We start from the raw sequence: 23,431 nt of genomic DNA, 5'->3' as shown, positions 1-23,431 counted from the left end.
TTCTGTTTTCTTTACTCCTTTTTTTTGTGAATATATGTTGTGTGTCCACCCTTAGACATTTTCTTGCATGTAGCATATATTGTGTACTTTCTGTCCTTGGTTAGTGAAGAAGATATCCTGCAAGACTAAGGCAGGGGAAATTTTTGTTTTGTTGTTTGAAGAGCTGGATTTTTCCCACATTAAAACTCGCCCTTATGCCTAATTTTGCCCTCGTGAGGAGGCAAGTAAATATGAACAGATAAAAATCAATAAATTTTAATTTTGACATTACTTTAAATTATTCATTTCTTATTAAGTTTTACTGGAATTTACCAGTGATTTTTAAATTAAAAAAAATTTTTTTTTGATTTGTTACTTCAAATTTATGTAGGTTTTCAAAAGGGCCTTTTGTATGCATTACAAATATAACCCCAAAACAACTTAAAACTATATAAATTAAAACGGTCATAAAAAACATTTGAAAATCAGAAAAGACATTGAAAAGAAATTTATAACAAATTAATCATCATATAATCAACATTAATTTTAATAACTTTATCAAAACTACAGACTGAGTATTTCAGAGCATTAATATTTTATTGGAAAACTAAGGTTCGACTTAATTAAATTCTCGCAAAAGTGGTACATTTAATTGCTATCTGGAATACGGTTTATACAATCGTAACTCTCACTTCCCTTATTTTGTCCTCACATTTCATGAGGAATGTCTCTAACAAATGGGAAAGAATTGCTGTTTTCTGGATTAGAATCTATTCATCTATTTCAGGAGTCTCCAAAGTTTTCAAAATTGCATGTTGCTGGCTTTTTAGAGTTATGCGGACCAGAATTATTTAAAAAAACAAAAAACAAAATGATCTAAACATGTTTTTATACTGTTTTGCTGATTAGCTTTGCTTTTTAGTGAAACTGGTTCTCCAAAACTTCATTCTTTTAATCATTTTCTGAACAACAACAAAAAAAGCTACCCCACTATTTTCACACGTTTCTATTTAAAAAAATTTTCGTGAATATTTTCACAGTTTCCATAAGAGCTGGATTAAAGACTTTGGCGGGCCGAATTTGGCTTATGGGCCATAGTTTGGAGATCCCTAATCTAATACTTATTATTGGCTAGTTTTTAGCCCCTTTCTTTTCTTTTTTTTTTTTTTTTTTTTTGCTCCTTACATTGTGGCTTCATGCCATGACTGGAAGAATTTCCATTAAAAAATATGTGTATATGCACCACACAAATCGTCACTTGTCAAATGTGGCGGACATGCTGAAAATGAAATTATTCCTGTAGTAAACAAAGAATTGCTTTCTTCACGATTTTTGAATAGCTTCTCTAAATGTTTTAGCATTTCCACAATCTTGTTCTTGACTATTCTTCCATTTTGTTATGAGGTTAAAGTGTGGCCTATTTTCAGAACAGCCCAATATTGTTAACATATTCACCATGCACAAAGTTCTGAATAATCTCTAAAAGTTATGTACATGTATACTGAAATTTATACACATACTTAAGAAGTCTTACAATAATGACGAAATGTTGATAGATGTGTGACTTGGTTTGTTCCTTTCTTGGTCCCTTGACGAAGGAGGGATTGGACCTAGTAATTCACTCCCATCTGTCTGTTTGTTTGCACTTTTTTCAATGAACACACCTTGGATTTTTTTTTTTAATTTTGCACAAACATAAGTCACAGTGAAAGTAAATTTTTGCCAGAACAGATTTTCTGGCATAACAGATTTTCTGGCATAACAGATTTTCTGGCAAAACTCTGGCGTGTTTGAATCAATTCCCACTCTGTGCTGTTATATTCATTTATTTATGACAGAACGAATTAGTTCAACCAGATGATAAAGGCTGAATCATAATAATGTAAACGTTGCGTACAGTGCTCAGGTGTACTAAAACTCATTAAAAATGTGTGTGCATCTATGAAAGGAAGGCATAAAGTGCAGTTTTGGCAAATTTTAGAAGCATCAGTGTTTTAAGGGATGCAATATCTCGGCAAGTAATACAAACAATTTGTTCCATACTACAGGAATGTGAAAAATGTTTAATGAGATCTGTGCTGTTTTTTTTTTTTTGACTTTGCAGGCATGTTCACACATATGAGACACCATGGACATAAAAAAAAAAAATAAAAAAAAAGTTCTGGATTATTGTTGTTGCTGTTCACAAGATGGCTAATAACTTTTGTGGGTGTTTACTGTTTACAAATTCAAAGTGCTTTGATTTCTAACGGGTATTATTAGCTGGGATTTTTAAACCGTGTGACATGAAGTTGTCATAAAAATAATATTTGTAGTTTTTCTTTTCCTGATGACCACTGTACACTCATTAACCCTTATCCTCGTGTGGCTTTCGGATCTTGATAAGTCGTGACTCCCTTGTAAAAAAAAAAAAAAACAACAAAAAAACATGTTTCTTCTTGTAATTTTTTTTTTTTTTTTTTTCTTTTTTTTTTTTTTGCGTGTGTGCATGCATGTGTGAGTCATTTATGCCTTGCCACTCCTTGATACCCAATCTGGTGGCCTTCCTGGTTAGTCCACTAATTAAAAGGCTTCTTTTGACTTGGCAACAACTGAGCCAAAAAAAAAAATCGCCTTGCCTCACTGGTTTGCCAGCATTCACAATGACTGGTTCACTGACTGTTTTCATTCTAACTGAAGATATATCTTTGGCATCATTCTCATAATGAGGGTCTACCTTGCTGCTGATCAGACCTTTCCTTTTTCTGAATATGGTATTTTTTTTTTTTTTTTTTTTTTTACATAGGCATCACCACATTATCAAGGCCAAGAGACCACTCAAGGATAAGGGTTAAAGAGTGTACAGTAGAAATTGGACATTATAGTAATCATTAGTAATGAAAATTTGGTAAAGTTGATAACTTATATGGAACGGCTCATCAAGAACTTATTTACGTTAGACTTGAAGACAACCATATTGTAGTCAGCCGGAAAGCAGGAAAACGGAAGACAGTTCCACAGTCGTGCAGTTCTAAGAAAAAAGCTTTGTTCATGGAATCTACGTTTAGGTTTAGGCACAGATAAAGAGTGGGGGGAATTATTGATAGTGTTTACAGCTAGACGAGTGTTTCTTGTGAAAGCTTGGCGAGGGGGGACCATAGATTGAAGCTCATTCGAACATTGTCCATGAAAATAACGATACATCAGAGACAAACTCGCAACATCTCTTCTGTGAGATAAAGGTTGCAAGGAAGAGAAAAGGACATCTCCTACGAGGCTACGAAGTCTATTTTGAACTCTATCAAGGCAGGCCAAGTCCTTTCTAGCAGCTCCTGCCCAGATGTGGCAACAGTATTCCATCCTTGGACGTACCTGGCTCTTATATAGATAGAGAATAGCATCAGCAGTGAGATATCTACTGGATCGATAGAAAGATCCCACCATTTTTCCAGCGGCCTTGGCAACAGATTTGATGTACGTGTTCCATTTAAGATCAGGAGTAATGGTCAAGCCAAGAAGTTTGTCAAAACTTGAGGCCTCCTGAAGACGAGAGCCATTCATTTCAATTGATGTCAGATGTGGATTAGAATGTTGATGATGTAAAGAGAGAAGCTTGGTTTTAGATGCATTAAAAGTAACCAGCCATTCTTTACCCCATTGTACTACGTGCTCAAGATCAGAGGAGAGAGAATTGGAGAGAACTTGGTCGTTTACTGTCTTAGATGTGCTACCATAAATGGTAGTGTCGTCAGCATAGATGTCTACAAATGATGTAAGGATGTGATTTGGAAGATCATTAATGTAGATCAGGAAAAGAGTTGGGCCCAGGATGGACCCCTGAGGGACACCGGCATTAATACTGTGAGCTTCAGATTTTTGCCCCTCAACTACTACTCTTATGAACCTATCAGAAAGAAATGATTTAATAATTGAGAAGACATTTCCAGCAATACCATAGCTAGAGATCTTATGAAGTAAACCTTTATGCCATACCCTATCAAAGGCCTTAGATATGTCGAGCAATTGCCCTAGAAAGGTTGCCTCCGTCGAGAGATTTGCTAATCCTATGAGATATAACTGTAAGCACATCTGCTGTAGATCTAGCAGAACGGAAACCATATTGAGTGTCACTAAGAAGGTTATTTTTGTTGAGATGGTTGATTACTTCTGTATTTAACACAGATTCCAGCAACTTACTCATGACGCACAGGAGACTTATTGGCCTGTACTGAGAGGGGGATGAGCGATCACCTGAATTCTTAAATACAGGGCATACTGATGAAATTTTCCAGGGAGATGGGAAACTATTCTCCTTAAGACAACGTTTAAACAGTTTTGTAAGTATGGGCGCTAGTTCAGGTTGAAGTTTTTTGAGTACTATAATTGGAATACCGTCAGGGCCAGTTGCTTTACTGGAATCAAGGTTTTTGATTAGCTTGGCAACAACACGTACAGATATACGTATATCACATAGCGTGTTTTCTGATACAGGAGGAAATATTGGGGGTTGGCAGCCTTGATCGCAAAGGGTAGAATTAGCTGCGAAGTTCTTGACAAAGAGTTTGGCTTTGTCTGATGCTGACGAGATTACCTCAGGTCCATTGATAATAGTTGGGATGGAGCACACGCTTCTGTTCATGATTCTGTTTGCTATTTGCCAAAACTGGTGGGAACCAAGCCGCTGCTCAGCTACTTTGGACTTAACAGATTGAGCATACAACTCTCTTGCATTCTTTATTACTTTCTTACAATGGTTGCTGGCAGTCCTGAAAGCGGCTTTAGTTTTCGTACATCTATTACGTTGGAAACAGTGGAAAAAGTGATTTCTGTGCGCAATGGCAGCAGCACATTCTGGAGAGAACCATGGCTGGCTGTTAGGTTTTTGCTGAAACTTTTTCGAGGGTATGAAACGGTCGATAACTACAATTAACCATTCCGTCAGGTCTAATACTATAGAGGACACATCCTTTTTAAACATGGAACGCAGAGGTAGATCAGATATAAATGTACGGAAGCTATCCCAGTCAGCCTTAGTGTATTAGGTATGGTTTGTCTCTGATCTAGGAGATTCACCTTCCAGGCATTACCTTCTCCTTCAGGATGGGGGTGTTATTAGCAATCATCTGAGACTTCTCTCCTACCAATAGGTCTATTCACAGCAATTCTTGCACCTGATCAGAGTACCTTCTCGGAATGCCTGGTTTTTCCTATTTTCAGCTTTGTGCCATATTTTGCTGCTGTGAAAAACAAAACGTGCCAGATGCTTGTTACTTTATTGTGACAATCACAGTGTAGTATCTGTTTCTGTTTATATTAGCCAGGGTTAACTTTGGCATCATTCTGGCAACGTGAGGGCTGGCTTATATGTAGGAAACCTTTCTTGTTTGAATGAAGTATGGGTTGGCTCAGTTTTAAGAGGTGCATCTTTTAAGACATCCGTTTCTCCTTTGAGAGAGGTTGGTTAATTACTGGAGGCACCTCTTCCAAAGAATGTTGGCGAGTCCGTTTTTGGTTATTTTTGTACCTGTCACAGTGCCCCCGCCTCCACAGGGAGCAGGCTCTCCTCACATTAAAATGGTCTTATGCCACATCTTGCTATAGTAAGATGTTCGTAAAAACAATCTCATAGGCCAGCTGCTTGGTATTTAAAACTTCTATCTGATAGCATGCTACATCCATGGATTAAATAAAGAGTTCTATTATTCAAAATTCCACATAGAAATTCCCAATTTCAATAAGATTTTCGAGTTTAGTTTGATAAGATTCACCTGAAGAAGGTTGGAGAGTACATCAGCTGAAACATGAGAATAACACTCAAGATGAGAACAGTAGTTTGAATAATCCCAATTCTTATTTCAAAAATTCAGAAACATAACGTGTAGGATCTGTTCATGTTTATTACCTTCAGGAATACCGCTGATCATTCTTCAGATATCAGTTCATATTTAATACCCTGCCCTCGACCATTTTATATAACTGGCCTGATTTGTGGTGTTGTCTGGTAACAGGATACTTGTTACTGCTGTCACATCTCGGCAGGAGCTGCTAAAAACAGCCTATCCTGCCTCGACAGAGTACAAAATAGACTTTGTGGCTTAGTGGGGGATGCCCTTTTCTCTTCCCTGCAGCCTTTCTCCCACAGAAGAGACATTGCGAGCCTGTCTTTGTTTTATCGTTATTTTCATGGCAAGTGCTCGTCTGAGCTCCAATCTCTGCCCCCCCCCTCGCCACCAATCTTTCACAAAAAACACCTGTCTGGCTGAAACCACGGTCATTAAGTTTCCCCACTCTTCGTCTGTGCCTAAATCCAAACGTAGATTCTATGAGCAGAGCTTCTTTCTTAGAAGTGCACGATTGTGGAACTCTCTTCCGTTTGCCTGTTTCCCACCTGACTACAACGTGGATGTCTTTAAGTCCAACATAAACAAATTCCTGACAAACCGCCCTCTTAAGTAAGACACTTTATCAAATCTCCAATACTTATGATTACTACGATACTATCTCATTGATTACTGTACACGCAATAACTCTTGTCCCCAAGTGGCTTCCAGGCCTTGATAAGTGGTTATCTCCATGAAAAAAAAAAAAATTTTTTTTTAAATATAAACTTGTCCAGATCTCAAGCTGTTGAATAGACTACTTTGTTCATCTATTTACTTGGTCACCTGCTCTTGCTGATACTTGGGTTACATCATCCAACTTTTAACTAACTCCTGCTGATGTTTTAAGAACTTTGTCTGGTTGTCAACTATTTCCACCAATCCATCTGTTGACTTAAGTAGCCCAGACACGCACTGGACTAATCCTGAACGATGCCTGGGACCTGATGTCTATAGTTTCCTTCTGAGAAAAAAACCTCTGTCCTTTATGCGACAATTTCTCTTTTCTTCAACTGAGCTGTTATCTAACAGTATGATATCCATATCTGACCAGCATCATTGGAAAAGTGACCAGACTTGTTAATTTGTTCTCAAGCCTCAGCACAACGTTCACACTTCGATGACCAACATTGGAGAAGTAAACTGACCAGGCACCCAATGTTTCCATAGTATGAACAACTGAAGATAACCATTTCATACTTTCTACCTCTCTGGCCAAATAAAAATGGCCATTTTTATATACATCTAGCAGGTCGCCATCATTGCCTGGTCATAAAATATACTTAAATTTTATTATTTAAATTTATACAGATTTTGTATTTATTATAAAGCAAATTCTCTATTGATTATTATATTGTATCCAATATATAGCAGTACTCCTCCTCCACAGCATAGTCCAGTCGTAAAATATGCTCAATATTGTATCCAATATATAATGATTTCAAAAATTAAAAAAAAAATATCTTGGGTGTCATCAGTTAGAATCAAAATCAAAACATATAGCTCTCCAGGCTTATTCTTTACTGTCTAACCCAAATCCATACATATACAAAAACTAAAAAAATTAAAATAAATGTATATTTGTGCATGCATAGAAAAGCACTTTAAGCCAACTTACACCTGCCATGTTCCAAATTTTTTCAAATTTGCCACCTTAGTAGCTATTTTTATCAGATGAAAACCAAATCGCATTTGTTCCACAGGTTCAAATCGCCTATATCAAGTTTCAAGTATGTAGTCCAAAATTTAAAGAGATGTTTGGTAGAGACTGTTCCTTAGACAGATAAAGTTACTTTTATATATAATATATATATATATATATATATATATATATATATATATATTTGTCATCCTTCCTTACTGTATTGCCCTTTTTTTTTAACCTCAAGCAAAGTATATTGCTACTTGGATGTAAAGGGCTACTATTTGGGATTGTGTTTATACGGGACTGTTGGCCTTCAGGACAAGATCGAAGTGTAGTATCTGTTCTTCAGATACTGCACTTCAATTTCTTGTTCTCTATCAGTGGAGGAGAAATCCTTCACGACTGAGACAATTTTTATTTTGTTCCTTTTCTCCATGTTAAAAAACGACCCTGGTGTCTAACTCTGTCCCGTGGGGAGGCATTGTAAATAGAAACAAGATGTCTGTTCGCATTTCATTTATGTGTTTGTACAGTCAGGAAAGCAGGAAACGGGGAGTCAGTATGCGCCAACAAACTCTTAGCACAGGTCCGTCCTCAACATAGATATCCAACTGACCAGACAATCAACAAAATTCTACGCCTTCGCTATGGAGGTCCTTTGATGTTGGAGAGCCTTTTATTCTAATAGTTTCTTCCTTCGAAGTGCAAAACTTTGGAATTCTCTCCCTGTTTCATGTTTCCCTGACTGTACTAATATGCAGAAGTTTAAATCTAGTATATAAACAGCTATATGTCTATCTGTCTGTCTCCATATTTTCAAACTCCATCTCCTCCGAAACTAAAAGTTGCAGAGCGGTGCTAGGGTCTCAAATGATTAAATTTTTTAAAGACCATTCTTTTATGGGTCTTTAGCCAGTTAAAATAGTTTTTAAGAGGTCAAAAATGGATCAAAATTGAAAAAATCGTGATACATTTTGTAGATCTTAATTTATTTTTAATTTTTAATCAGTTCATACACGTGGCGTTGGTACAGTGGTAATGTCGCCAGCTTTGAATGCAACAGTTTCGGTTTTGATTCTAACTTATAGCACCCAAATATTTATTTTTGCTTACTTTTGAACTTACGACTTACAAAATCTGGACAAATTAAAATATCATATTTAAGCATGTTTTAGGTCCAAGCAAAGTACTCCCACCCCACACTAGTCTAATCCAAACAGATATCTCGCTGCTAACTCCTTTTTTAGTGTGTCCTCGTAAGCATGGTTCCTAATTATGTGTCAATTTGCTTTGGGTAGGGCGAATATGAGTAAAAAGAAATCCTGATTTTCTTATCGATACACTTTTAATCTTAATCTTAAATTTTATCCGTCACACCTTTAGATTGTTCTGCCTTCTATAAAGTTAAATTTCTTTTTATATACACACTGGCGGGGGGGGGAGGTGTATGTAGGTGGGTTGTTAAAATAACAATAGGAAGTCCGGGTGGAGAGAGGTGTTAAAAAAAAAGTGGGGGAAATCAAAACAACAGTAGGCAGACCGGGTGGAGAGAGGGAGTAAAAAAAAAAAAAAAAAAATGGTAGTAGCAGGAGGAGGGAATCCAAGCAACAGTAGGCAGCTAGGTTCGAGAAGAGGTTTTTTTGAAAAAAAAAAAAGTGGTAGTAGGCAGACAGGCTCAAACTCATGGCACGAAGGCGGGAAAAAAAAAGTGAAAGAAAATCTGTTTTACTGATGCTCCATAGCGTTCAAATTAAGCAAAGTCAATCCAATTGATACGAGGACTTGCAAAAATGGCGATGCAAAAACATCAGCCCCTCCTTGTAGAAAACTGCACAGTTTAGGGTGAAGGAATTAAAGTTTTTGGACAATTTTTTAATATTTGTCGTCCGAAGGGTCAAGCTTTAAAATCATACAAATCTTGTGAGGATCCATCGCCTCTGTCGAAAGTTTTTGCGAGACAAAGATACACACACACATTTTGCCTTTTATATATGTATAGATTAAACAATGCCACACTAGTGCAAAGGTACAACTTTTTTGGTTTTCAGTTGGGATATTTGGAGAGTGCATAGCAGGGGCAGACAAGCATACATCAGGGGCAGAAAACTCTATTTTGTGTTTATAAGTTTCTTATATTTATTTTAATTCGATAAATGTGTAACAAAAACTTTTTCAACAAAAAATAAAGTGCCAACAATGCTTCAAGCAAACTATTTTAACCTATTAAACTTCATGTTTTAGCTTCTCACTATAAACATGAAGGCTTTGATATTGGTCGGAGGTTATGGAACCAGATTACGACCGCTCACGTTGAGTCACCCTAAACCTTTGGTGGAGTTTGGCAACAAACCAATGTTACTGCATCAGATTGAAGCACTTGTGGAGGTAAGTGAATTTAGATGTTTACATTTTACTTTCTTTTGTCTTTTAAAAAAAAAAAAAGAGAAAAAAAAAGCAATAGTAAAAAAAAAAAATAGAACTTCTAGATTGATTTCCTAAGATGTAGTCATTTGCAATATTATACGTATGGGTGGTCTGAGATAGAAAATAACTATCAATAATTTCCCCCCCCCACTCTTATCTGTGCCTAAACCTAAACGTAGATTCTATAAACAAAGCCTCTTTCTTAGAACTGCACACCTGTGGAACTCTCTTCCATTTGCCTGCTTTCCAGCTGACTACAATATGGCCGTCTTCAAGTCCAATGTAAACAAGTTCTTGATGAGCCGTACCTCTTAAGTCAACCAATTTATCAAATAGCACTTCTAATGATTACTATGATATTGTCCCATTGACTACTGTACACTCTTTAACCTTTATCCTTGAGTGGCTTCTGGGTCTTGATAAGTGGTGACTCCTATGTAAACGAAGAAAAAGAAAAAAAGCTCAACGTGACATGTGACAATAGTATGAGTAGTGGGAGAGAATGTTAGCCATGTTTCTGATTGGAAGTGAAGCAGAGAAGACTTGTTTAAAAGATGTAGTAGCATTAATCAGCCTGTTCTCTCTAAGGCACATTAATTTATAATCGTTTGTATTAGTTAATTGGGTGCTTCTGTATTATAATAATGAAAAAAAATATTGAATTGCAAGTAAAAAAAAAAAAAATAGCACCTACGTAATTGTCAGGTCTCTAAAAGTAACATATCCAAAAATTATGAAAAACGATAGGGTAGAAAAGTAATTATTCATGAAAAAAGACATTTAAATCTAGAAATCTAGATTATTTGGTTTCAAAATCTACTCATTTGAATTAGAAAGTTAACAGGGGAGATAATTACGTTTTCAATTTCTTAGAAATCTTGGTCCAATTTCAGAAAAGTAATTTCGACAAGTTTTGAAAACTGTTAAAAAAATGTTCGCAACTTATGTATATATATGTTATGTTTAATTTTGTTTTTTGAGTAAATTCTGTCTGCTACAAATTGTTTCAATTGAGTTACTTCCCCATTTGCTTATGTGACCCAATATGTCCATCCCAGCATATAACTTTATTAAACTGTTTTTAACCTTATAGGAACTATTTTTTTTTATTGTTCCTGATTGGAAGTTAAGCAGAGAAGATCTGTTTAAAAGATATTGCACGAATTAGCTTGTTCTCTCTTTCCTTTTCACTGTACCCGACATAAATGAACAAGACACATTAATTTATTTAATTAATGTTAATTGTAATTAACAATGATCCAACCAGACAACAACCCCACAAAGAATTTATCACCAGTTTCAGAATTGTGTGAATGAACACCTATCACTGTCACATTTTTTGAGTTCTGTATTGGCTAACTATTGTGATATTCCTAAGTTGTATGCATTCCCTAATTAGCTTAGTAGCCTCTGTCTATTGCCAACAGTTTTTTGACCATGGCTTAATAAAGGGAAAAATATATATGACAATCGAAAAACCAAAACCCAAAAAATATATAGGACAATTGAAAAACCAAGTAGACTTAACTAAGAAATTGATATCTTAAATACTGCCCTGTGCTGTGACTGAACAGACCAAACCTGCAATAAATTAAACCCTCTGCATAATCACACTGGTGCTTGCTCAGATGTACCAACAACCTCCTTTCACATAGTGTTCTGCAGTCCTGAACCTGCTGCCTCAGAATTGTATAAATAAACATGTATCACTGTTATATTTTCAGAGTTCTGTATTAGCTAACTATTGTGATGTTCCTAAGTTGTATGCATTCTCTAATTAGCTTAGTAGCCTCCGTCTATTGCCAATGAACATGACTTAATAAAGAGAGAAAATAAAAGAAGAAAAAGAGCTGATACCACAGATCAGCTAGAAGTAAGTCTTTATTGTAATCTTTCAAATTTAAGCCCCCCCCCTCTTTATGCATAGATAGAAGAGTTATTTTTACACTATATCTTGAATTGTAAGCCATGTTTAGTTTCAGAAGAGTTTCTGATGGGTAGTTATTTTATACAAGTCCTAGAAATGAAGAATTTTCAGTGGGCAGCTGTTCTATACATGTTCCGGACTTTGGAATTTTGCAGCCAAAGAGTGAAAGATCCTTCTTGTGTTGACACAAAGAAATTATGTGCTGGGATGCATAAAAGGTTTAATTTTTATAGAGCCGTTCTGGTTTCTGATTGGTTAATAGCAGAATGTGAATTAATTTGATTCATCAGTTGCTAGCAGTAGTGTTTTATAAATAGAATCTACCAACTTACCTAGGAGGTCCACCCTCCCAGGCCTTGCCACCGGGCTTTCCGGTGGGACAAGTTTATTGCTTGCTGCCGTAGGCGCCCCGACCGGGGAATGCCGACGGGGTTACTCAGGCAATTTTTAAAATTGCAGGAGTGCCCCTTCTTTAGGGGAGCCTGCGGGGTTCCCACTTTCCGGCCTTGTGCCACATAATGCTGATGTGGGCAGCATTTAAATATATACCCCCATTAACTATCAAAAATATTGCAACAATATGTTTTTTTTTCTTTGGAATTGAAAATGGATTTTCCTAGAATATTTGGACTCACAAATTTTTAACCCTTTTAAAACCTATTTAGGATGTTTGTTTTCCAAAACTAATATGTCTGAAGCATCTATATATAAGTTTATAGATTTTCATCAAGTAGTTTTCAAGTTACATCGACACTAGTTCATAACTTTTAGCCTAAAACCTCTAATGATTTCAAAAACTTTTAGAGTTAAAAGTAAAGCACTCTACATCTACTTGTACATTTAAAAAAAAAAAAAAAAAAAGAAGAAAATTTAATAGATTTTTGTGTTATCAACGTTGGACAGATATTTTTAACAAATTATTAGCAGGAAGAGCCGATGTTGAAACTTATTTTGAATGCACATTTATCATATGAAAGAATCTGCTGTTGATTTTGTGTCGGGCCTTTTGTCTTGTGTGTTAATAAAACTTCTCAAATGCACTTGTGATGTTAGGTTGGTCAAAATCATCTGTTCCTTCTCTCATCAGATTATTTTGATTATCAATACTTATGAAAGACATTCCGATACAAAACCTATCTAAGAACATTGCCAGATGCATAAAGTATGATATCTTTGTGTGAAATTTCATAAAAATCGGTCCAGCCATTTTCGAGTCCATAGATAACGAACTCACAGGCACACAAAGTTCCTTCTATATAATAGTACCTATTTACTATGCCTCCCCACGGGACAGAGTTAGACACTAGGGTCGTTTTTTAACGTGGAGAAAAGGTACAAAAATAAAAATTGTCTCAGTCGTGAAGGACCTCTCCTCCACTGAAAGAGAGCAAGAAACAGAAGTGCAGCATCTGAAGAACAGATACCACACCTTGATCTTGACCAAAAGGCCAGATTACATTCTATATAATAGTAGAGATAAGTTATTTCAAAGGGAGATAATCTTATAATTTCAAAGGGAGATAATCTTGTCAGCAAACATACTTTATTATTCATTTTTATTTTCAGGCTGGAGTACGACATATCATCCTTGCTGTGAGTTATCGAGCAGAACAAATGGAAAATGAATTAAAACATTTAGAAAAATCCGTAAGTATAATTTTTATATTGATCTTTTCTTCCACTTTTGATTGTTATTCTTTTTTTTTGTCTTTTTTGTATTACTCTTCCAGTATTTTTACAGCAAATCAACCTTTAGACATAAATGATTCATTGTATACGATTTAATTGAACACAAGCTGCTTCATACCTTTCCTAACTTTATTAATAAATAAAGAACTATAATAGATTTCCTAGAATTCAAAATCAACATAACTAATTCTTTAGTTTGTATTATTTGGATTCATCTAACTACGGTTCTCATCTTGAGTGTGATTTTTCACAACGTTTCGGTTGATTTAACCTTCTTTAGGTGTATCTTGTCAAATTAGGTTGGAGGTTACATAGACCAAAATGTTGTGCAACTCACACTCAAGATGAGAACAGTAGTCCGATGAATCCAAATAATACGAATAACCAATCCTCATCTCAAAAATTCAGAAACGTCATAATTCTTTATTCTATGTCAGAGTTAAACAATATATCCTGCCCTGCTGAAAATAAAAAGTTTACATACCTAGAATATAGCCATATATGTTATAATGACCTCACAGGGAGACTCAATGTTGCCCAGGATTGAATGAGGATCAACAAATGTTTCACCCTCCCATATTTTGTCATCGGAATCAGTGAAATCGACATGTGTTTTTTTTTTTTTTTTCAATCAAATGTATTGTCTGCTCTAGTTAGGAACTAGTGGTGAAGCTTCACATGCCTCCCCACAGTGACTTAGTCCACAATGTATTGTAGTTTACATTTCACTGTAGAGAACCTACTGTTAATTTCATAAAATTATTTTTATATATAAGTTTGAATTAAAGTTTAAAATACAAAAGTCAAATATCATGCTTCGATTGTGCTCTAAACAGAATCATTCATTTCGAACATGCCCCTTGTCATATCAAAAAGCCTTCTGTTGATTTATATACTGGACTTTTCTGCTTGTGCAGTAAAATAATTCTCAAATGTATTTGTGATATTAGGCTTTATAAGGCGTTAACTTTAGTCAAAATCCCCTGTTCCTTCTTTCATCAGATTTTTTTGATGTGTTTACAAATAAATGTTTAGTGCCAATTTTCTTTTTTAAAAGTAAACGTATGTTTTCTTGGAAAAAAACTGTACTTTCACCTAACAATTTACAATTAAAAAAAAAACAAACAAAACCTTCATCAAAAAAAAAACTTTTAAAAAAATTGCAAAAAAAAAAAAAAATAATAATAAAAGTAAATAAACAATATAAAATATAACTTTTCTTGAAAAAAATATATATTCAGTAAATTTACAGTAGGTTTTTGTTATTTTTTAATTGTTTTTCTATGTTTTTCTGGTTTGTTTGTTTTAAAATTCGTCTGGGTCTGTTACTTTGCTCGGCTTAATCCAATGACTGCCGGTTGAGCCCAAACAATAATTGATGAAAAATCCTGAGAATCCGGGTCAAATTCTGCAAGAGTACCTCGGTTTCTCTTTCTCTCTCGCATTTTAGCTTTCTTTCTCTTTTCCTGTCTTCCTTTTCTCTCTTCATCTTCCTCTCTCACGCTTTCTTTACCTTCCTTTTTCCCTCTTGTGACAGTTCTCTCTGGAAACTGAAAATGTTAATTATGCTGTGAAGACTAAAACTTCAAACGATCCATGATGGGGAAAGGATTTAGATGTTCATTAAAGAATGGCATCTTGTGTCTTTATCCACCCTCCTTCCATCTCCATGCATCCAAGTTAATTTTGACTATTTTTTTATGATGTCCTCTTTCCACACACACACACACACACACACACACACACACACACACACACACACACACGTGTTGTCTGCTCCTGCCCCAGGTTGAAAAATTTATCTCAATCTTAGCATTTTTGGCATTTAGTACTCTCATCCCTATGAATTCAGGAATTCAGATCATCTTTCCATTTCCGTTTGTCTTCATCTCAACTACCGAATCGTGTCTTTTCATCATGTTCACATCAAAGTACAAATGTGTGATGTCTGTATCCCCACAAACTATAAATAAAGTGTGGAATAAAACTCATTATTACTAAACACATTGATTGGGAAGGTAAAATTAATGATAAAAAGACTGACCTTTTCTTTACTGTTTTTTTTTTTTTTTTTTTTTTTTTTTTTACACAAGTGACAGATAAGACAATAAATAACAATCAATCGGTATATATTTTTAAAACTTTTGAAATTACAAAATTCCTGATCGCTTTGGTTCAGTTTTTCTTGTGTCCTAAACTAAACTATGGAAAAAAAAAAATTCTCTAAAACTGACAAATATTTTTTTTTAGACAACCCAAAATTATTCCAAACATACGAGAAGTGATCACACAATTTTAAATAACAAATAACATCTTTTTATAAGTTTTTTTCTTTTTCTTTTTTTTTTATAGATGGGAATACGAATAACTATATCTCATGAAAAATTGCCTTTAGGCACAGGTATGTATTTAAAATTAATTTTTTTCTTTAGTAATGAATCGCCACTTATCAAGCAAAAAAACAAAAAAAAACACTCAAGAATAATGGTTAATAAGATGGATAAATAGACAGTTATATGATGATGAAAAAGCTTCTCTTTAAGAACAACTTAGGGTGTTCTCCAGAGTCTGAATGACAAGTCTCCCTCAATGATATGTAGCAACATATTAATGCTTAGATAAAACATATATATAGTGTGTATATAAAACTCAATGTCTGTATGTGTTTTCTCTATAGAAAGAAAAGTTAGAGAATCTACATAAAATCTAAAAGTGTATTCTTATGTAAAAATTTACCAAGGAAGATGATGGAAGTGTTCCGAAATCTCCAACGAATCTAGGAGAGCATAACTTCTCTAAAACTTCAAATATATCTTATTTTTATTAAAATTATATGTATAAAATTTTCTGGCAAAAGACGAGAAACGATCTTGAATCTCTAGGTTATTTAGTTTTTATTTATTTATTTTTTTTTATCACATTTTCACCCCAAACAAGGCATATTACCACTTTGATGTAGGGGGCTACTATCATGGACATAAGCTACAAGGGTAAGGGGTACTATGGAGGGAGTTGGGCAGCAAGACGTCGGTTCACGTTACACTTGAACTTCTGCATGTCAGTACAGTTGGGGAAGCAGGAACCCGGAATGGGAATTCCAAAGGTTATGCTGAATATTTATGTGCTCCTACCTCTAAGTGACCCATATGACCAGAACTCCCTTAACCCTTTATGACCTGATTGAACTAATTTGTCCAGTCGTAAATAAATGAATATAACGGCATAAATAAAGTGGGAATTCATTCAAACACACTCTGTATGTATTAGTTCAGTATCTGGGTAGATGCCAGATACCTCCAGATTGCAACTGTTCATTGCTTACATTCAATATGCCGCCATCTGTTTCAGAGAGTGGAGAATTTCGTTTGTCATAAACACACGTTTTTCAAGCACTACGAATAATAATCAAGGTAAGCTTGTGAAATACAAAAATATTCAGTGGTAGTTTAACTATTGAACTTCATAATTTTTCCGATTTGAAGGCAATCATAGTATAATTAGGCTTTAAACTAACTAAAATTAACGATAAATATTTTTTTAATCATCTACATCATAATTCAGGTCATGAAGGGTTAAGACTTCAAAAATATATATCTGATTTTAATGAAATTTAAACACTATGTATGACACTAATTCAGAATTTTCCAACATTTCATTTGACTATATAAGACAGTAAAATGGGAGGAGGAGGAGGAGAAGGGTAGTAGAAATAAAATATGGTGTTAGGAGTACAGTGAAAAAGTACACAGTAGTGATCCTCATCCAATCTCGTTTTTCTGCTGATATTAAATAATGAAGAAAAAAAAATGTGTAAGTCATATACAGGTGAGAAACACACATACACAAACATACGAAAAGTAATCACATAATTTTATTCAGAGATAACCTAACAATCAACTTGTAAAAATCTGAACTGATCTCGATCAAAGCAACAAACGTTACACAAAAGAACTCAATATCTTTTCAGCTATTCAGAATTTTATAACAATAATAAATGTGATTTATTTTCACATTTTACTGCAGTTACAGTGGATTATCCATGAAACTGCAGTAAACTGTTAAGGTCTCTCACATTTATTGTTTATTATTGTTATTTGATCTGATCTCAGAAAGATTAAATCTGCGTAGGAGATTTCTATGATATGGCCATATTGAAAGAATGAAGGAGGTTTCTGAGGTTAGTAAATGTAGAACAGTTGAGGTAGCAGGTTCAGGTCACATGAAAAGGCCAAGGAAGATCTGAGAGGAAGTGATACAAATGGACTTAAGAGAAAAAAGGATAAATAAGGACCTAGTCAGAGATAGGTTAGTTTGGAAGTTAATTTCTAAAAGTTGTCCAACACATGCCAGTGTGTAAAGCAGACATAGACACACACATGTCAAAATGTTCAACTCTTGTTGGCAGTATCTGTTTTGTAGCACAGAATATAAGCGTTTTGTCATCCATTTGTATATGCTCTATAGTTAAATTTAACATACATTGAGTTTCATAAATAAAAGGATTGGTATAAATAAAGGGTGAAATATAATTGAAAAAGAATATTTTTCCAATTGGGAAGTGATACACGATATACCATTAGTGTATTAAGCGATGCTCTTTGTGTAAACAAATCGAGCTTAGGTATTCGGACAATGTAAAAACATCGTTAATTTACGACCCGCACAGCAGTTTTTGATTAGCGTAATTGTTCAAAGCCTTGACTGTCATACGGGCGGTCGGGTTTCGATCCTGGCTTGAGATATATATGTACACATGCACACACATAGGTGGCAAAAAGAAAGTCTGCACTAGTAATTTTTTCAAAAACTGCAAATTTAAGCTAAATTTAATGCAACTGTTTAAACAAACCATACCTCATTAGATTGGCCTTTTCTTTTTCTATAATTTCACCTTAATTGAAATATATTTTCTTATAATTTTACTTTAAGACAACATCATGACTTTTGGAACATAGTTTTTTGCCATTTATTCACTACATATACATATATATATTTTATGAGAGAATTATGTCCGAATTTTTAAGAATAGCTTGTAATAGCTTATTACTTAAAAGTAATGGATTTTATCCCCTCCCCCCAGTCTTCTCAAACAAGGTGGTGACAAAAATCAAATATTTACAGAGTTAAATAAAGCCTGGGTTCTGTTCTGTTGTGTTTAGAGAATGGATGGATATTCTAATAACAAACAGACAAGCTCATTGTATTTTTAAACACAATTTATTTGTGGCAGAACATTAAATTAATTACTGACAATATTGAATATCCAAGCAATGACCGCCATGTTGCTTCTCTCTCTCCAACTCTCCAGTTTTTCTAAAGATCTATTAAGGGTGATAACTTTATTTAGAATTATGTCCCCTTTTATCACTATAACAGGTTCGTTATCTTGATGCTTTTAAATCATATAAAACTAATCAAAGTAGATTACTAGAGAAATTCAAAAACTACATTAATTATGTAAAAAATATCTCGTATGTATTTAATATTTTTAACTTTTTATATATTTTTAAATAAACTAATAAATATAAAGAGATTATTAGCAAATAAGAATATAAATATATATAAGTAGAATACTAATAAGAAAGGGGGGGTGATAAGTATATATAATGGATTCATCCAAAAAATTATATAAATGCAGTAGATGTGTAAAAAATAAAATATACTCTTTCTTTTGGAGACAAAGACGAATGACACAGGTAAGATAAGAAAAAAAAAATTATCACATGAATAGGTTCGCTTGGGAGCAAAAAAAAAAACTGGATCCATTATCTGGAATATTTTTTGTTTTTTTTTATTTAGGGGAGATGGTGCTTGGTCAACACTGCTGGGGCGCCATGATTTAGTATACTATTTTGTTTTTAAATCCCCAAAAGTGTATTTCATGGTAAACAACTGATGATCCCTGAAAATGTAAGACTATTGTTAGTTTGAGAAAGCAGGTTTGTTTAGAGATTGCAGATTAAATGATTTACTGAAAAAATAATTTTTAAACGAAGGATTAGATAAAAATTTTTTTATCAAGTTTTCAAGAACTCAGGCTTTATTTAACTCTGAAAATATTTGATTTTTGTCACCACCTTGTTTGAGCATTCTTATTACTAAGACTGGGGGGGGGGATAAAATCTATTAATTATAAAGTAGTACAAGCTATTCTTAAAAATTCGGACATAATTCTCCCATAAAATATATGTATGTATATATAGTGAATAAATGGCAAAAAACTATGTTCCAAAAGTCATGATGTTGTCTTAAAGTAAAATTATAAGAAAATATATTTCAATTAAAAATCAAATATGAACAGGTGAAATTATAGAAAAATAAAAGGCCAATCAAATTAGGTATAGTTTGTTTAAACAGTTGCATTAAATTTAGCTTAAATTTGCAGTTTTTGAAAAAATTACAAGTGCGGACTTTCTTTTTGTCGCCTGTGTGTGTGTGTGTGTGTGTGTGTATATATATATATATATATATATATATATGTATATATGTTTCTGTAGAAGTATATTTTCTTATAATATATACCAATCCTTATTTAAGAAACTCAATGTAATTACAAAGCAACATAATAATAAAATTTAAAAAAAAAGTGAATAAATGAAAAAAAACTATATTCCAATTTTCATGATGTTGACCATCTTATAATTTATTCCTTTAATTCAGTTTACTTTTACAATTCTTGACAGTATCTGTTTCGTAGTGCAAAATCAATCACTTAATTATTATATCAATCAGTGAATCTATTATGCCCTTAACTCATCAGAAGAAATAGTAACAATCAATCTGTCAAAAGGAAATAGAGTGTGATTTAACATAATTAAAATCCGAAAATTGGAAGAGAAGCTGAAAATACCTTTAATGTTTCCATTATGCCATTTTGAATTTTATCAAATAAAATCACTAAACCCAACTATTCGTACTAACATTCTATATTAATTCATGAATATGCTACCAAAATGTTCTATTTAATAATGATAAATTTATTAATTCTAATTTTTGTATACGTACTTATGAAAATGACATCAATAAATTATAAACTATTATACATATTTACATATACGAAATATATTTTCTTATAATATATACCAATCCTTATTTAAGAAACTCAATATAATTACAAAGCAATATAGTGAATAAATGACAAAAGACTATATTCCAAAATTCATGATGTTGACCATCTTATTACTTATTCCATTAATTCAGTTGACATTTACAATTCTTGATAGTATCTCTCTCTCTCTCTCTCTCTCTCTCTCTCTCTATATATATATATATATATATATATATATATATATATATATATATAAATAAACGACAAAAGTCTATATTCCAAATTTCATGATGTTGACCATCTTTCAATTTATTCCTCTAATCACGTTGACATCATTCACACTTCTTGACAGCAACTGTTTCGCAGCGCAAAATCATTCACTTAATTATTATATCAATCGATGAATCTATTTTGCCCTGAACTCTTTAGAAGAAATAGCAATTATTAATCCATCAAAAGAAAATAAAATGCATTTGGGCATGATTACAAAAGCTGAAAATTGGTAGAGAAGTTGCAATTACCTTATTTTTATCTTTTATTACGCCATATATATATATATATGTGTGTGTGTGTGCTTTATTTTGGGTGTTACTTTATTTTTAGCTGGACCACTTGCTTTGGCTCGGGATCATTTAATGGAAGATGACGAACCATTTTTTGTTCTCAACAGCGACATTATCTGTGATTTTCCTTTTAAAGAAATGATCAAATTTCATCAACAACATGAACGAGAAGGAACGATTGCAGTAAGTTTATTGCTTCCCCCCTCCTCCTCCGTTACTCTCTTTCTTTCTCTCCCCCCCTCTCTGTCTGTCTCATCATATTATTGTTTTATCAAGAACTTTTTATTGTTTACTTTCTGCTTCATTTTATCTTATTTGAAAAATGAATAAATTTGATCTTCCTAAGTGAACAGTCCTGAAATGGAGTAATTCTTGATGTGACCGTCATTGGAAACAACCAGCTCACTCTACCCAGACTAGATTGAATAAAAAGTTGTAAAGAAATGTATCGCTAACATTTTTATTATCTGATTTAATCCTGACAGCTTATCCTATAATATTCGGCCCTGTCGGTGGGGCGTTAGAATACGCCGACTGCCCCCCTGCAGAGGGTAAAAGTCCCTCAATGGGGGTCCTGGATATGACCTTAAACTATATCCAGTGGTGAGGCCCCAGCTTGTGGGCTTTGGGCAGTGTGTAGCCACCCTTTAATTACCATTGCTCCCAGGTCCACTCTGACCCGGAGTGGTAGTACCTGTTAGGGTCCCAACTATAGGTTAAATAGAAACCAACGTGAAAACAACAAATATATTCTATTAAAAAAAAATTTTCTTCAAAATCTTTGGATTCGGCATTAAATAACCCGAAAAGGGTTGATATGCTGTAAAACAAGACCAACCAACCAACCTATAATATTCATATATAAAATGCAATATTAGCTCTTTGTTGTGTGAAAGAATCACCCAAAGTCTGTATTAACAAAATAAATTGATAACTTTTTATTGCATTCATAATTTTCTTTGTTCGTCTATGTTCAAGTGAAACCTAATGTATGTCTGTATGAGTTCGTTCCTTATGGACTTGAAAACGACTGAAATTTCACACAAAAGTACTATATGTACCTGGCAGTGTTCTTTGATGGGTATTGTATCAGAATGTCTTCAATAAGTATCGATAATCAAAAAAATCCGATGAAAGAAGAAACAGGCGATTTTAACCAAAGTTAACACCTTACACAGCCTAACATCACAAGTGCATTTCAGAAGTTCTCTTACCACACAATCCGAATGGCTCAACATATAAAATCAACAGTAGGTTCTTTGATACGACAGGGGTGCATTCGAAATGAATGTTTCTGCTTAGAGCACAATTGATGCATGATGCTTGACTTTTGTGTTTTAAGCTCTAATTCAAGCCATTATGTATAAAAAAATAATTTTATAAAATCAACAGTAGATTCTCTATAGTGCAATGTAGACTACAATGTATTGTGGACTAATTCATTACAGTGAAGCTTTCTTCCAGTGCACTGCAATCAATCGATTTGATTGAAAAACTGTCGATTTTACTCATTTAGATCTTAATAAAAATATGGGAGTGTGAAACATTTGTTGATCAACATTCAATCAATACCTGTTAGTGTGCGTGTATGTATATATATATATATATATATATATATATATATATATATATAATGTGTGTGTGTGTGTGTGTGTATATTTTCATTTGTTTCTAAAAACTAGTTGACGGAAACCTGCTTATGTAAAAACAAATAAAAATATACCTTGCTCTACTTCGGTTCGGTATTAAGCACTCTTAACCTCGTTATACTTCACTGGTTACCCTACCTCTGAACAATAACAACCTCAAAATTATATATATATATGGGTAGGATTCAAAAATTGTTCTTTTTCGTATGATCTATGACTTTTTCTTTTCTTGCATTTTTACTTCAATATTCTGAAGATGTCCTCTGAAATAAGGACGAAACGTTGATTATTTTAATAATTTCATTCGGTTTTTCTATTTTTCTTAAAACATATATATATATTTATATATATATATATATATATATAAGAAAATTATGGACAATACAAAATATATACTGGTGTATATGCATTTATTTATCAGTTCAGTAAGAAAAAGAAGTCGATGGAAGGAGGGGGTTATAAATGCTTTTTATACCTAGGCATTTAATGTTTAAGCTCCACCTTACATGTTGAGCTTTTTAGATCTTGATATTTATTTAAAGAATCTGTCAATATTTCTTTAATTCCCTCACACACACACACACACGCACACATATATAAGAACAAGTAGTTAGTAAAACATGTTAAAAAACACTTTGAAAAAGTGTTA

At 33.6% G+C, this 23,431-nt stretch overlaps 1 protein-coding gene across 2 annotated transcripts in view; it reads left to right on the top strand.

Moving 5' to 3' along the window:
• LOC145277170 (mannose-1-phosphate guanylyltransferase catalytic subunit beta-like) overlaps positions 1 to 23,431 on the top strand; it is a 66,889-nt gene that overhangs the window by 10,807 nt on the left and 32,651 nt on the right. For both annotated transcript variants that reach the window (XR_013868119.1, XM_080128774.1), the window contains exons 2-5: positions 9,724 to 9,867; positions 13,400 to 13,480; positions 15,875 to 15,923; positions 21,174 to 21,316. Coding sequence is in view for 1 of the 2 variants with exons in the window: in XM_080128774.1 (XP_079984900.1) it covers positions 9,739 to 9,867; positions 13,400 to 13,480; positions 15,875 to 15,923; positions 21,174 to 21,316 (402 nt within the window). In the remaining variant the exon portion in view is untranslated. The remainder of the gene's footprint in view (positions 1 to 9,723; positions 9,868 to 13,399; positions 13,481 to 15,874; positions 15,924 to 21,173; positions 21,317 to 23,431) is intronic.

The sequence above is a fragment of the Euprymna scolopes genome, chromosome 1, assembly GCF_053919585.1.
Source record: "Euprymna scolopes isolate OS-2025 chromosome 1, ASM5391958v1, whole genome shotgun sequence".
NCBI classification, from domain to species: domain Eukaryota; kingdom Metazoa; phylum Mollusca; class Cephalopoda; order Sepiida; family Sepiolidae; genus Euprymna; species Euprymna scolopes.
The sequence above is the reverse complement of the archived record's forward strand: the minus strand, read 5'-3'. Positions and strand labels throughout refer to the sequence as shown.